General features: G+C 34.9%; 1 protein-coding gene across 5 annotated transcripts in view; it reads right to left on the reverse strand.

The window, feature by feature from the left end:
• Window positions 1–793: 793 nt before the first annotated feature.
• PCDH9 (protocadherin 9) overlaps window positions 794–14725 on the reverse strand; it is a 1095516-nt gene continuing 1081584 nt past the window's right edge. For all 5 annotated transcript variants that reach the window (XM_043999012.1, XM_043999011.1, XM_043999007.1 and 2 more), the window contains one exon: window positions 794–2982. In XM_043999012.1, coding sequence (XP_043854947.1) covers window positions 2609–2982 — 374 coding nt within the window. In that variant the 3' untranslated portion in view covers window positions 794–2608. The remainder of the gene's footprint in view (window positions 2983–14725) is intronic.

Here is a 14725-nt window from a genome sequence, read left to right on the forward strand (position 1 = left end):
AACTATGTCCTATTTCTTTATACATAATATATTACTATAAACATAGTCATCACTTAATAACTATTAATCAAATGATTTAAAGCATCATGACCATTGGTAAGGTTCAGGAGACCTGAGCTTTGCCCCTACCAACTAGTAATGTGTTCTTAGGATTGTCAATTTAGTCTCTGGGCCTCAGTTATTTTTCATTTACAAAATGAGAAGTGTAGACTGATTGGTTCCCAAGGGCAATTTACAGCCATAAAATTCAATGATTCTGTTCTGTGATTATGAATGAACAATCATTTAGTTACCTAGGGTACAAATATGAAAATGGAATGGAATTTGCTTGACCTTTGACCCAGATTTCTGTACTTTTTTTTTTTCTGGACCAAAGAGAAAGGTAGTTTCTACCCCATTTTTAGTGTCCTACTACATGAACTACTTATTTGACCTGGATCCCCAGGTTTCTTCATGTGGTCAGCTGCACTTATTCATTTAGTTCAGATTGCATTGATGTCACATATGAACCTTTTCAAAAGTTTATACATAATTCTTCTTCCAAAATAGTAACTAGCAGAGCCTAAGTTTAGTGTTCTCTGACTTCCTTAGGGGAAGGCATCCTCATAGACAATATGAAAAATCCCTTAGGCAAGATTGTGACATTACTGGTTTTGGATTCCCTCCCTTGTTGTGCTCCAACTGCAAATCAAGTGAGTTGCAGAGTTTAGAAATGTAACTTTATAAACATAAATTCACATGAAAAAAGAAGAGAATGCATTTTCACAAAGAAGTAACACAACACAATCGGGAATTCAGAACATTTATTGCAAGAGCTGAATAACTGTAAATAACGTTGAACTGGCAAAGCAGTAACAAGGATAACTGTTTAGATATTTATTCTGTCAAAGTCATCAAACACCCTTCACAAACTGACATAAGTACTGCAATAAGCAATGCACCCCCAACCCATTTTATACCATTATAATGTGAAAAAAAAAGTGAATTGCTATATACAAAATAACTTTTTGGTAAGAACAAATTAACTATCAGATTAGCAAACTTTTTATTTTTTATTATTATTATTTATTACCTTTAAAACTCATGTTTAATTGTGGTGTTAAGTTAACTTTCACTTTTCGCAGTAAGGACTTTTTTTTTGCATGCTATTTATTTGTTTAAATCATCTGTCATGCCTTAACAAAAACCTCCTAAGAATGTTCAAATTTGAATTTGTTTGTACGTGCAACTGAGATCTTATTAACATTAGGAGTCACTCTTTGGGTTTCACTGAAGTGACATGATGCTGGTACCTGCCAGGCATTGACCAACTATGATAACAAACAGTTAAACAGCAATAATTAGAGATTTAACCCTTTATTTTCCCCCAACTAGCCTACCAGGAGAATGCTCTGTTACATCATGAAGGCACGACACATTAAATATTTTGTGGCTATGGTCTAAAACACGTGTTACTACAACATTAACGCAGATGAGCATAAACACAAAAGCTGCCTTTTTAGCAATACAAACTGTCTTAGTTATAGACACACATTTGTTCAAATATAACTACTATTTTTAAATTATGATTTTATTTCTTCCATGTGCTCCAATTGTGATTCTTCAATTGCCTGGATGACAACGACCTTTCTGATCACTTTGGATTGGATCACTTCCTGAAGAATATTACTTTTCCATTTCTCACTTTCAGATGCTACTTATTAGAGATTATTTTCAGTTTTGCTGCTTTGAAAAAGAAAATGTTAAAAAAAATAGTATAGGTTCAGAGTTTTCCAGCCCCTGCATAAGTCTTTTTGTTGTTCAAACTTTGCTGATGGGTTCCTTTGCCAGCTCATGAGTATCACGTGCTGCTCTGCAAGAAGCAAGATTTCAGAACCTTTTTATAAGAAAATACACAAGTGTTTTGATTTCCTTGGAACACTGCATGTCAGACAGACTATTAACACAGACACACCATCACTAAAAGAAATAATAAAACAAAAAAAGTGAAAAAAGTAAAACAAACAAAGAAACAAGCATAAGACACAGAATTATGCTACAATATATTTTAGGTGAACGTTATAGGTACACAAAAGTCATTAGTAATAACTTGCTTCTATTTACAAATACTTGAACACTGATTGACTGACAAGTGTCCACTAACATTGTTAATAGCACAATAGGTTTAAGTTTATCATTTAAGTTGCTTGAATTATGATGTCAAGTATAGTGGTCCCAACACAAATCAATGACAGCAAGAGCACAATTTTCTAACTGGATATTCTTGTCAATCACTGCAGTCCTTTGACCTTTCTCACTCTCCAAGTATATCTTCTGTTGTTCATAGCAGCAGTCCAGGGTCAAAAAACAAAACTCGAGAAGGGATATTTGCAGTCTAGAGAGATCTGTGGAGTTTACTCAGTTCTAGCAAATAGAACCACAGCAGTAGAAGTATTTTCTCCCTTGAGTTGCATGACATCATACCTTTCATAGCGGTAATGCAAAGATGTGCATATCCCTGTTATAAGAAGCATAGTTCTAGAGATCTACCCAATATGTAAAGCTCTGACACACACAGTATTAGCAAGTCTACATAGGCTAAAGTCATTCAGTCCCAAGTAGCCATTTCTTATAGTTGGTGCTCCTTGGGACTCTCCACAGCTCCTGACGCCTGTTTATAAGACTTCAAATTAGCCAATGGTATGTCACTCATGTGGCTGCCACTGTTGAAATGGCCTTCATTGGGACCATACTGCTTCCGGTCATTGAACTGGTTCCTGTTGCTATCTTCTTTCCAGGTCCTGGTCAGTGTGTGCCCATTCACCAGTTTGTCCTTCTTCACCCATTCCTTTTGAGGGGCAAAGGTAGAGAGAGGAGACTTGGGCTGTTGGTAGGGACCAAGGCCAGGAGGCATCCAGCAATTATCAGAGTGACCCAACACCAAACATTCTTGGGTGCACATCTCTGTAGCTTCAGCTAATCCTCGGGGACCCAGAGGTCCATCTGTAGAAGACAAGACAAAAAAAAATAAAGAAAAAAAACTAGGTTAGGTTTACTTAGGTAACTATTATTTTCATAAAAGTCATAATAAAACATAATGATGTTGCCAATTTTGTTTCCTTAGAATAAGTTTGAGGATTAAACTAATTAGTTCAAGAAAATGACTCTCATTCTATCCATCCCCCTTCATTAGAAATCTTCAAGAAGAAGCTGGAGGAACACAAATAAAGATGGCCTAGAATGGATTTTTGGGGGGATATGTGATAGAATAAATGGCCACCAAAGTCGCTTCCAATCTTGAATTTCTTTTGTCCCATTTCTACACAATGAGAGTGAATTAAAGAACAGTAAAATGACTTGAAAAATGAATTTCTCAAGAACAGAGGTAAGTTGATATATTTTTTGTTTAACACCATATTTTAACTAATTCACATACACACACACATACACCTGTGAGTTTCTCTCTGAAACTCTCATATAATATATAGCATATCAGTAATTGTTTCTCAGATTCCATAGGAAGAAGAAAATAGCTATATGAAACCATGGGAAATAGTGTAATGTTACATTTTAGATTTAAATACTATGGAGAATAAAATCTACAACTCTAAGAAATAACATGCAAAAGAATTACTTGATACCCAGGACAATTAAAAAGAAGCTGCACCAATGACTGCACATATAAAATGGAAAGCTTGGCTATTTGCCACATCAAAATTAATGTATTGTTTCTTTTATGAAGCCACAGAGAAAATGTGTTTAGAGATTTTCAAAATCCAATGTTTATTAGGGGACTTAAAAAAAAACCCCAAAACTGTAATATTCTAGTAAGAGCGAAGCTGGCCAGCTGCAGGCACTCTGAAATCAAATTCAGCAAAGAAATCATCTACATCTTCTGCCAACATTTGCCTCCTCCCTTACCCTAACATATTTTTGAGATTTCCAAAGGTATAAAACTGAATCTAAGATTCTGATTTAATCATATAGGGTATAATATTCAGGACAATATTAATAAACCACCCTCTCTATCTTCATCAGGCAACGTGAAATGTAAATTTGAACAAGGATTTCAATGCTAAGGTGTGAATTGAAAAGTTTTTAAAAAGAAAAAAAAATCAAATCCAGTTTAAATAACAGTCAAATAGTTATGGAAACGAGCTTTTTTCCCCCTTGATTAAGCAGTCAAGTGATAAGTGATAGCTTGGAAATTACGATTGATTTTTCAAATGAGGTTAAGTGGATAGGCATGAATGCTACAGGCATGTAGTACTTTAAAACGCAGACATTAATCAGTAGGAAAAAAAGAAAACATTTCTGCTAGTTTGGATCGTGTCAGCAATAAATGTAATTTAGTAATTAGAATATACTAAATTCCAAAGTTATTTTTAGCTGGCACTATCATATTTCTAAGTATCCAATAATTATGGGGGGTGGTTGTGGGATTAAAAAAAAATAATAGCCATTAACCTTCATACTATTCTGAGGTGGTTAGTTCTACAGGTTAATTATAGCTTTCATTTTTAAACATCCCTATCTGAATTAAGGAATCCCTTTCACAGATCTGATGCAGACAAATTTGGGAGGAGAGGAGGATGTTTTGTAAGAACAGCATTATCTTTCCATAGAACAGGAATGATAAATATTGGGGAAAGCTATTTAAGCTCATTTAAAGATATTTAGATTAATTTTTTTTGCCCTAAGTTATAAAGAAACTATTCACAAAAAGTCATGTCTTTCATATCAGTCTGTCCTTTTCACTCCCCTTGCCACCCCTCTGGCCCAGGCCCTCATCAATCAGCAGGGCTAATTTGCTGCTAACACCACCTAGCCAGTTTTCCTTATTTCAGCCTCACTCTAATCCATCCTGCAACCCACTGCCAGACTAATCTTATATTTGTTTGGCTTTCTTTCAGTGTGCTAATCTGCCTTTAAAAGCAGAAGGAAAGAACAAATGCAAAGTTCATACAAACACACAAATAAGTTCATGTTTATATGTAGTTCTTGAGTCTAGTTGTTTCAAGTCCTGCCCTCAGTTTGTTATCCTCTGTTCAAAAAAACTTTCAAAAACTTCTTTCATAACTCTTCATAATATTTAACAGCTCCACCTGTCTTTCATGGTCCTTTATCAGCTGTCTACCTTGGGTAGCTATAGCAACCTTATATCCCACAAATTCCAAATCTGCTTGTGTCATGTCTCCTCACTGTCCTCAGAATATGACAAACTCAACCCAGTCTTCAAGTCCTTTTTCAAGTTAGTTTCTTCACTAGGAAATTCTCTCTCCTTTCCTTGCTGATCCAAATCTAACCCTAACTTGAAGAACCCCTCCTTCCTTTCTAAATTCTTCCCATAAGTAATTTAACTCTTGATTATCCCCTGTCTTTTGAATTTCTTCATTGGAGCAGGTCCCAGAAAATGATTGAGTACTTATAATGTGATTATCACCTGGTTCATGATTGCTTCCTATGTGTTAATCCTCTTTCTCCAAATAGGCCCTTAAAGGAAGACATTGCATATTGTATTTCCTTGTTTATTCTTACACCACAAGTAGCATAGCCCTGAGCACTTTAGTAGGCATCCAATAGATAGATACATGATAAGGAAAACCTGGAAATTAGAAGAAATCACCAAATTTATCTCATCCTGATGCTTAGGTTGTGCTTGTCCCATAAGAGTCTTAGAATCAAAAGACCTGGCTGAGTTCAAATCCCAGCCTTGATTTACAACAGGTTGTGTAACCATAAGTCAGTCAAAAAATTATCTGCTGAGTTTGTTTACTCATTTATAAAAGAGGGAAAATAACGCCTATATTCCATAATTTATGTATTGCCTTGCTCCACTTTTATATGTGTATACTGTCTCCCCAAACAGTATTTAAGCTACTTGAAATAATTTGATGTTGTTTTTTTTTTTTTTTTGTACTTGTGTCCTCCATGCCTAGGACATAGATGCTTAATAAATACTTTTCGATTTCATGATTCAGATATCAATGGAGAGGGAAATCAATTTGCCATCAATCCAACTTATACATTAATCTTTGTGCTCCTTAATGTCAATAGTTAATCTATAGTTTATCTCTTCTGCTATTTCCAAAATAAAAACTGCCATTTCCCAGCAAAATCAGCAATTAAAATAAGGTTTTCCTCCTATTCACAGGAAGTGAGTAAAGGAGAAATTTGATACTGTAAGGTAGCTTGATTTGAAAAACAATGCTGAGTAAATCAAGAAAGAAAGGTCTTTGGGGATTTAAAATGTATGTGTGCCACATAGGAGGTAGAATATGTGTACATTCAAGGATAAGACATTTGGAGAAATGTAGTTTATTCTCCTTTCACTTCTCATTTGCAACTAAATAGATGGTTAACAAATGCACTTCAGTTGCAAAGTTGTATGGTTTATGTCAATGAATGAAAGTTTATTTAGTTAAATAAAAGACAGGAAATTCAAGTCCTAGAATGTATATGTATTTACATACACATGTCTGTGTTGGTGCACTGCTGTTTTCTTGGGGGAGAAAAATAGTTGGGGTGCTTTAAATGATGTCAACTCCTCCATGATTAGGTCCCTTAAATGAAATCTCCAGGGTGTTAATTCAGTCTGTAGAAGGATTTTTATCAAAGTCTTGCTGATTCTTACATAAGTTTTTTAGATAAAACCATAGCAGCTGGGCAGTCCTATGTGAGGTGGCACTTTTGAGATGTTTTGATTATTTTACCCCTGGGATATGAAACAGAAGAAAAAGTAGGTAACCTTTACGCATGAGCCTTTCATTTCCATACCTATCTGTCATATCCAGTTGGTTTGAGACTTATAGGAAGAAAAATTGAATAACGTTAAGGGATTTTAGAAGTTTCCTTATGTATTCCATGTCGTTTTTTGGTGAAAGAAAAATCCTTTATAATCTTAATATGGTATAAAAGAAACAAGACTAAGTCTAGAGTATCCGATACCTTTCATTTCAGTTAGAGAATGATGTTGGGAGTATAATTATTTCATTCTTTTTTTAAAGTAGTCTACAAAATTTTTCCATCATTTCAAAAAGATAATTATCACCAAATGTCAATAAATAAAATGAAAATGAAATAAATATTTAACATGTAAATTGGACTTGAGAAAGCCTAATGTTTGTTTGGTGGTTATTACTTAGGCCCATGGTCCCTACTAAGATTTTTTTTTTAATGGTGGTTTATAATTTTAATTCATCCCCTAAACCTGTAGCAATGCTTTGCAGAATTGTTTACCAAATACCTGTTAATTTCATAATTGCAGTCATTTCCATCCTTTCTCTTAAAGGAAATAAAAATCTCTCTATTAAGGTTTGTTTGTTTTTTCACACTGAATTCCTATATTGATTTTTTTCCCTCTTCCAGTATTTGTTTCCAGTGCAATCTGTAATGCATGAGTTCAGTTATCAGCCTTGGCTGCTTGAATATATAAAGACACAAGTGCTGATAAAACTGTACAAGCCATCTGTCACTGCATTTAAATGTTTTGAAAGCAAATACAAAAGTACATAACAAAACACTCCTTTGAATGGCCTTGGTAAATATTTACATCAGCTCTTACTGTCCCTTCCTCCCCACATTCTCAACTTGAGCACCACCCCATTCCCAGAGAAAAAGAGAGAGAGAGAGAGAGAGAGAGAGAGAGAGAGAGAGAGAGTCAGTTGGTCCTTTTCTTGTTGTTTTGGGTGTGAACAGCTGTCAGGCAGCTGTATCAGCTGATGCCTTGAAAGGAAGCAGGTTTAAGAGGGAAATTATCTATGCCAATAGAATCCTGACTATACTTAAATGGTAGGAAATTTGAGTGGTCTTTTATCTTATTTTATTACACCCAGAAGCTAAACTGTTGTTTCATTGATTAACTCACTGCTGTAATTAGCAAGTAGCTTCTGGCATGTTGACCAGCTGCTTTTCAACCTGCTTCTTCAAAATTCTCTAGCTACAAAGAGGGAACTAGAGTTGTTGTTTTTTATCATGTTGCCTTACATGTTCTAGTTAATTTTCATTTAGATGCATTTCTCTACCCTTCTATGAGCTGATATTCCTTAGTTCAAAGACCAGTCTGCTGGTGGGTAGAATGGTGTTGAGAAGACTGTGAAATATCAAGTCAGGTACAAACATTTTATCTAATTTTTATAAAAAACTCCTCTAACTTCATTACTTTATTTTGTTTGTTTCTTGTTTGGCTTCTGTTCAACTTTAACTTTTTTTTCCCCATGGAACGTATAATCCTAAATCTAGCTGTGAAATGACCTTTTTTGATGAGAACAAATATTGCCACTATTATGGAGCCTCATTTGTTCATACATTCTAATTTTACTGTTTTCCCTAAAGACTGAACGCTAAGGTGAGAAAGTCTCATGCATAGACCTGTATATTGCTGAGTGTCCTAAAAAAGAAAGATCATTTGACACTTTCGTTTTTTGTTCAAATGGGCACAAAGAAAAACCCAGTTAAATTTAGGCTTGGGAGTGACAGTTTTTTTTTCATTTTTCTTTTTTTTCCTCAATCATCTTCCATTTTATATAGACTTTTCCTTATGATTTATTATTCTGTTCATTGTTATTAGTGTGTTAGCAATACCATTTAATTGTCATGCCCACATTCTCTCTTAGGTAACCTTCTTATAAAGATTCTTTTGGGAAAAGCTGGAATAGTGCATTTGTAGGCCCAGAAAAGGGATGAAAATTATAGTCCCTTTGCATTACAGATCACCAGAATTTTTGAGCCTTCACTATAAAACAGGAAACTACTTCTTATAAATAATATCTAACTACCACAGAGAGAAAACTTAATAGCTTGAAAATATGTACATTTTGTGTCCATGGTGGATGCCTACCTTATGTATACCCAGTTCCATCTTTGCTTTAAGAAATCTATATCCCTTTGACTCTGTTTTTTGTTTTGTTGATTCTTTCATATTTGTAAACTGACAATTAAACTTAATATTTTATCCAAAGTAATATTTGTTTAAGGCATCACAAATTATTATAGCCAAAAACATTGACTGCTTATTGACCAAACTTCTGGCCCCTTTGAATTTAGCTCTGTGTATTCTCTGAGAGTTGCAGGCAAGTCCCTGTATTTGTACCATAAACTCTTCCACCCTGGTAGGACCCATTAGAGTTTACATTTCATTGCCATAATTTTTAAGAACCCATAATAAGTAAGAAAAGTAGGTATTCATTGAAGGACACTATACTTAGCCCATTTTATTTTTAGCCTCTTAGCTTAAGCTAGGTATGCTAAGCAAGCAAACCAAGGTAGCTATTCTAGTATTCAAGATTTCTTAAAATGTGTATGGATTAACTTTTGCAGAGAGAGAGAGATAGCTAAATTCAGGTAAATCAGAGAGGAATCAGAAAGCAGCACTAGAATAATATTCATTTGAAAGGCAGCCTTAATTCCTACTTGGTTCTTCCCTGCTGTTGAGTTACTTCTCAGTGTCATCTTCACTAACATTTATTAAACAGCCTTAACAACATAGGGCATCAGAAATGCTTTGAAACACCTAACAATCTAAAAATTACTAAAACTGCCTATGACAGATTCACTGCAAATACTACTGTTTGCATTAGATTCTTAACAGAGGTCTTCACTTTCTGTTCTCTGATGGTTTAAAAATACATTTGCACACACACACACACACACACACACACACACACACACACACACACACACCCCAAGTCACAGAGTTGCTGTGAGGAATGCACACTGACATCACTGTGCCAATGTGAATTAGTATGATTATTCTCTGCACTGCTTATTGTTGCTGCTCCACTTAATTGTGCCTCCTGTGCCCTGTTATATGATGTTTCTCCAAAGCATTCTTCTCTGGAAACAAGCATGATGTACTGGACTACTTTGGAGTCCAGAGTACCTGAATACAAACCTTAGTTCTGTTTACTACATAAATGATCTTGGGTAACTTGGTGGAACTCTTAGAGTTTTAGTCTTCTTATGCATAAAATGAGGAAATTGGATAAGATGACCGTCAAGGTTCCTCTCTGCTTGAGAATCCATTATTCTAAGTATGTTCAGATGGGGGTATGGAGTGGGGGCAAAAGGGAGAAGGGAAACAAAACTGTGTTTTTATTGTTTTAGGAATTGTAAAAGAAGAAATTCCTTTACTGATGCAGATAGGCATCTATCTACTTGGTAATTTATAGTCTTATAGAATTGCCTGGGGCATTGTAAGTATGAATGACTTGCCCAAAATGACACAGATGTCAGATGCGGTATTTATACCTAAGTCTTGATGACTACAAGGCCAGTTTTCTATCCAGAGATGTCAAGCATGAGTCCCACAGCATTCCTAACTATAGTCCAAATCAAAATGTAAGTGGGAAATACTTAACAAAATAAATAATACCACAAAACATAGATATTACATTCTAAAAATAAATTAATATGTGGTCCACAAAGATCTTTATGTAAAAATTAGTACCCCCCATTTTTGAGTTTGACGCCACTACATTAAGCCATACCACCTCTTCTATTTTACTCATAAGTAAACTGAGATATAGACAAGAAAATGCAATTTTTAATTTCCTACTTACTGCAGTTCCCAATTGATCACCTTGCCACTTTGTTCACACATAGCTTTTTGAAAGTCAACTTATATTTATAATAACTATTTACATTTCTGATTCTAAGTTAAGCTTAATTCCTTAATCAAAGTTCTACCTTAAAACTCAGATTTAAGCACTACATTGGGAATGCATCCATAATTATCTTGAGAAACAAAGACTCACAGCAGGATTTGACAAAAACCTTTGGTTAATGAATAAACAAGGATTAAATATTTTACACATTCCTCATAGAGATTTTATTCTCTGGTCACAGATGAAAAGTCAACATTTGCAGATGGAGATAGTCCAAATGCAATAACACATGGTTATCCAAAGCAGATACTCTTCCTGAGAGGACTGTTATTTGGACAGACTTTACAGTTCCCAATGAAGAGAATGCATATCCTTGCAGAAACTGAAACCTTTTTCTGTCTAGAATGAACCTCACCTGTCCTGTTCTCATCTCGAAGTTATTGTTGAGAATATTATCCCTATTAATTTAATTTTTTTTTCAAAATTAGCATGTAATACTGCAACTCATTTAAGGTATAACAATCTAATAAGAAAAAGACCCAATAAGAAATTTAATTTGACTTTTAAATTGAGACCAAATTCCTTGTTAGGAAAGGCCTTATTTGCATTACTTCAGACTGTATTCTCCTGCAATTTACCTTGGAAACAATTTTTTAAAGGAAACTATTCTCTTGTACTGCACATACTTCTATGCTTCGATCCCATAATTGCATTCTATTTCTTTGAATTCGCAGTAATTTTTCAGAAATGCTCAATTAATTTAGCTTTGCTTTCTGTGAAATTAGCTCCAAAGAACAGGTATAAGTCCCATACGAGGTCTAGTGGCTACTCTATCAGAGCTTTTTTTGGTGGAAGAGGCATAACTAGCATTATATGAACCTGGGGCAGCACAAATCATGCTCAGGGCAAGTACCATACAATCCACCTTCAAATCAAAGTATTAAGGAAAGGGGAGAAGAAAAAGGCCATCTGTTATCTGTTTTCTTCTTTCTAACTAGGTGCTAAGCTCTGTTATTTCTTTCATTGAGACTATGTGTTTGCATCACTCTCTAAATTTAGCACCCTAGGACAAAGTCCCAATTTCCTCATCTTGGTTATAGTTTTGAGAGAAGTTTCTCAACATGAATTGAAAAATAACACCTGGGGAAACCTAATAAATTTAGCCCTTAAGGAGGCTCCATTGATTTTCTGTGATGTGAATAGCTGAAGCCAAAATTCCAATAGAGATGAAATTTGTTTTTAACACTCTGCCCTCCTTTCTTCTTCCATACCTTCCTGTAGAATTCTTACCTGCTGTTCTTGCCTAGCTTTTTGGAAGGGAGGTGATGTTATTCACTAATTCATGTTAGCTTTAAAAACTTAATGGCTTACCCCTTCTAGGAATACTAGATTTAATTTTTTTTTGTTTTGTTTTTTGGTGAGGCAGTTGGGGTTAAGTGACTTGCCCAGGGTCACACAGCTAGCTAGTAAGTGTTGTGTCTGAGGCCGGATTTGAACTCTGGTACTCCTGAATCCAGGGCCAGTGCTCTATTCACTGCACACCTAGCTGCCTGGAATACTAGATTTTAAAAGTGAACCTATAAAGGGATTGTTTATTCAAGAAGAAATACGCTACTAAGTGTGAAATTCACAGAATGAGAGGAGGTGATAGATTTGCAGTGAGGGTCCTTCTTGGGATAAAGACTGATGACTGTTTGCTTTATTTTTTTAATTAAATGCTTGATAATTTATTGACTTCTTTACATTCATACTTTTTAACTGTTTGCCAGCAGTTCCACTATATCTCTATTGAAGATATATGCAGCAAAATACAAGAAGACTCTACAGATATTTTCAGTGTTCAGTTATTTTATTGGCTATTCAAAGAATTTTAGGTTTGGAAATGACTATAGAAATCATCTAGTTCAATATCTTCCCTTTATAGATTAAGAAACTAGGTCTAGATTAATAAGGTCTAGTGACATTCCAGGCTCATAGAATCATAAAACTTCAGAGCTAAAGGTAAGTAGTATAAGCCCATTGGTAGGAAAAAAGGTGGGATGGTGTAAGATATGGCGTTAAATACTTTGATTGTATAAGATCTCTTGTAATACCTATAAGCCCTTCTTCAGAATTTTTAGTTATTCAAATAATAAAGCATTACAAGACCAAAGGTTTCCAGATTCCAAGGCACTTGGCAGGTACAATTTAGTGATAAAGCCCTAAGAGTATACAAATTCATGAAGACTGCAGATGAGTGCTATTTTAAATTTTGGCTTTTCTGGTCCAAGAAACTTTAAGGACAAAGGGAGTGAATATGGAGAAAAAGAAGGACTTAGTACCTGTAAATTAGGATATATTAAAAGTAGACATTGAAGGGGGCAGCTAGATGGCGCAGTGGTTAAAGCACCGGCCCTGGATTCAGGAGTACCTGAGTTCAAATCCGGCCTCAGACACTTGACACTTACTAGCTGTGTGACCGTAGGCAAGTCACTTAACCCCCATTGCCTAAAAAAAAACCAAACAAACAAACAAACAAAAAAGTAGACATTGTTTATGTATAGAGTATGTGGCTACTGTTTACAACATGAAATAGGATAAAAATGGTATAAAACAGAGACACTGGTAAACACGTTTTATCACAACAAAGTTAGGAGACAAATAGAAATTCAACACAAAATTGGCTGGCTAGAAGGGAAAACTTCCTTAAGAACAGTAAGAAGTAAAGTATAATTATGAAATGGTCTCCTAAGAGAATTGGTGGAAATGCCATCCTTCATGTCATTCAAAAGCAATCCTATCCTGACAGGTAAATCGAGAGGATTACCTGTTTGAGCCTTTTCTATGTATAATTTATATTTATTTCTATGAGATCACCTTGTGAACCTCAAGAAACTATTTGCTTCATTAATATAGTTATTTTCTCAATGAGTTTTTCTCCTTCAGGGTAGTTAAGTACAAGATATGAATTTTTACAACATCTCAATAAATTGGCTCTGTTTTCATGCTTTATTTCCTGCCAGACCCACTGTCAGTCATATAATATGAAAGAGGGAAGCTGCTGCCATTCAACAATTAAGTCTTGCTTTGATAGCTCAGTTTTCAGAAAGGATATTTAATTGTATCAATGTCTTTATAATAGAAGAAATTCAGTACAATTTATCTTTTTCCAGATAAATAAAATGGGGAATGATTTTATTATAACTTGGAGAATGTAAAAAATAAAATCTCCACTGGTAAACATGTTACATTGGAATAATAATAATAATATTTCAGTGAAAATCATTTTGGGCTAATAAGAATAAAAAAAAGAGAAATTCATCTTCATAGCTTTATTAACATTACCATTAAAGCTGCCCAATTTAAAGCTGATGTTATAGGGAAAACAAGTTGAGAAAATCAGGATTGGGCTCAGACTAAAAGAAGACTCTTTAGGGGGAAAAAATACAAGTTGAATATTATTTTCACATAGCAAGAAGCCAGACACAGAACTCTGTGTTTGGGGTCAATCACTGACAAAATTGTTAAAGAGATGATATTTATTTACCCTTGACCCCTCTCATTCCTTCACCTTTGTTCAGTTTCCCTTTTCTCCTCATTGGAGACTGTCCCTTTTGACGCTACTCCTACAGGTCATCAGATTATCATATCATAGGATTTAGAAATGGAAGGTTACATAGAGATTATCTAGTCTAACCCTATCAAGTTACAGCCCAGAAAACTGAGGCCTAGACACTGAGCTAAATGTTTTACAAATATTATCTCACTTGGATCCTCACAACAACCGTTGGTAGTAGGTGCTATGTTTTATCAATTTTACAAAAAAGGAAAATGAGGCAGAGGTTAAGCAATTTGCCCAAGGTCACAGGAAATAGGATTCAAACTCAGTTTTTCTGTTCTTTCTACAACCTTAATGTTTTGTGCCCTCAAACAAGATTTAAATGCTCGCAGAGACAGGATTTGAACTCAGGCCCTCTGATTCCAGACAGGCACTAATGTACCAGGCTGACTTTGTGACTCTAGATAAATCATTTAACTTCCTAGTGCCCCAGGCAGATTGTTGATCTCCGAAATGATTCAGTGGGAGTTTCCTATACAGATGCACATGAAGAAAACATAAATGTACATTTCATTATAAGGGAAAGTAGAATAGTTGCTGCCAA

This window comes from Dromiciops gliroides, chromosome 3 (assembly GCF_019393635.1).
Source record: "Dromiciops gliroides isolate mDroGli1 chromosome 3, mDroGli1.pri, whole genome shotgun sequence".
In the NCBI taxonomy this organism is placed as follows: domain Eukaryota; kingdom Metazoa; phylum Chordata; class Mammalia; order Microbiotheria; family Microbiotheriidae; genus Dromiciops; species Dromiciops gliroides.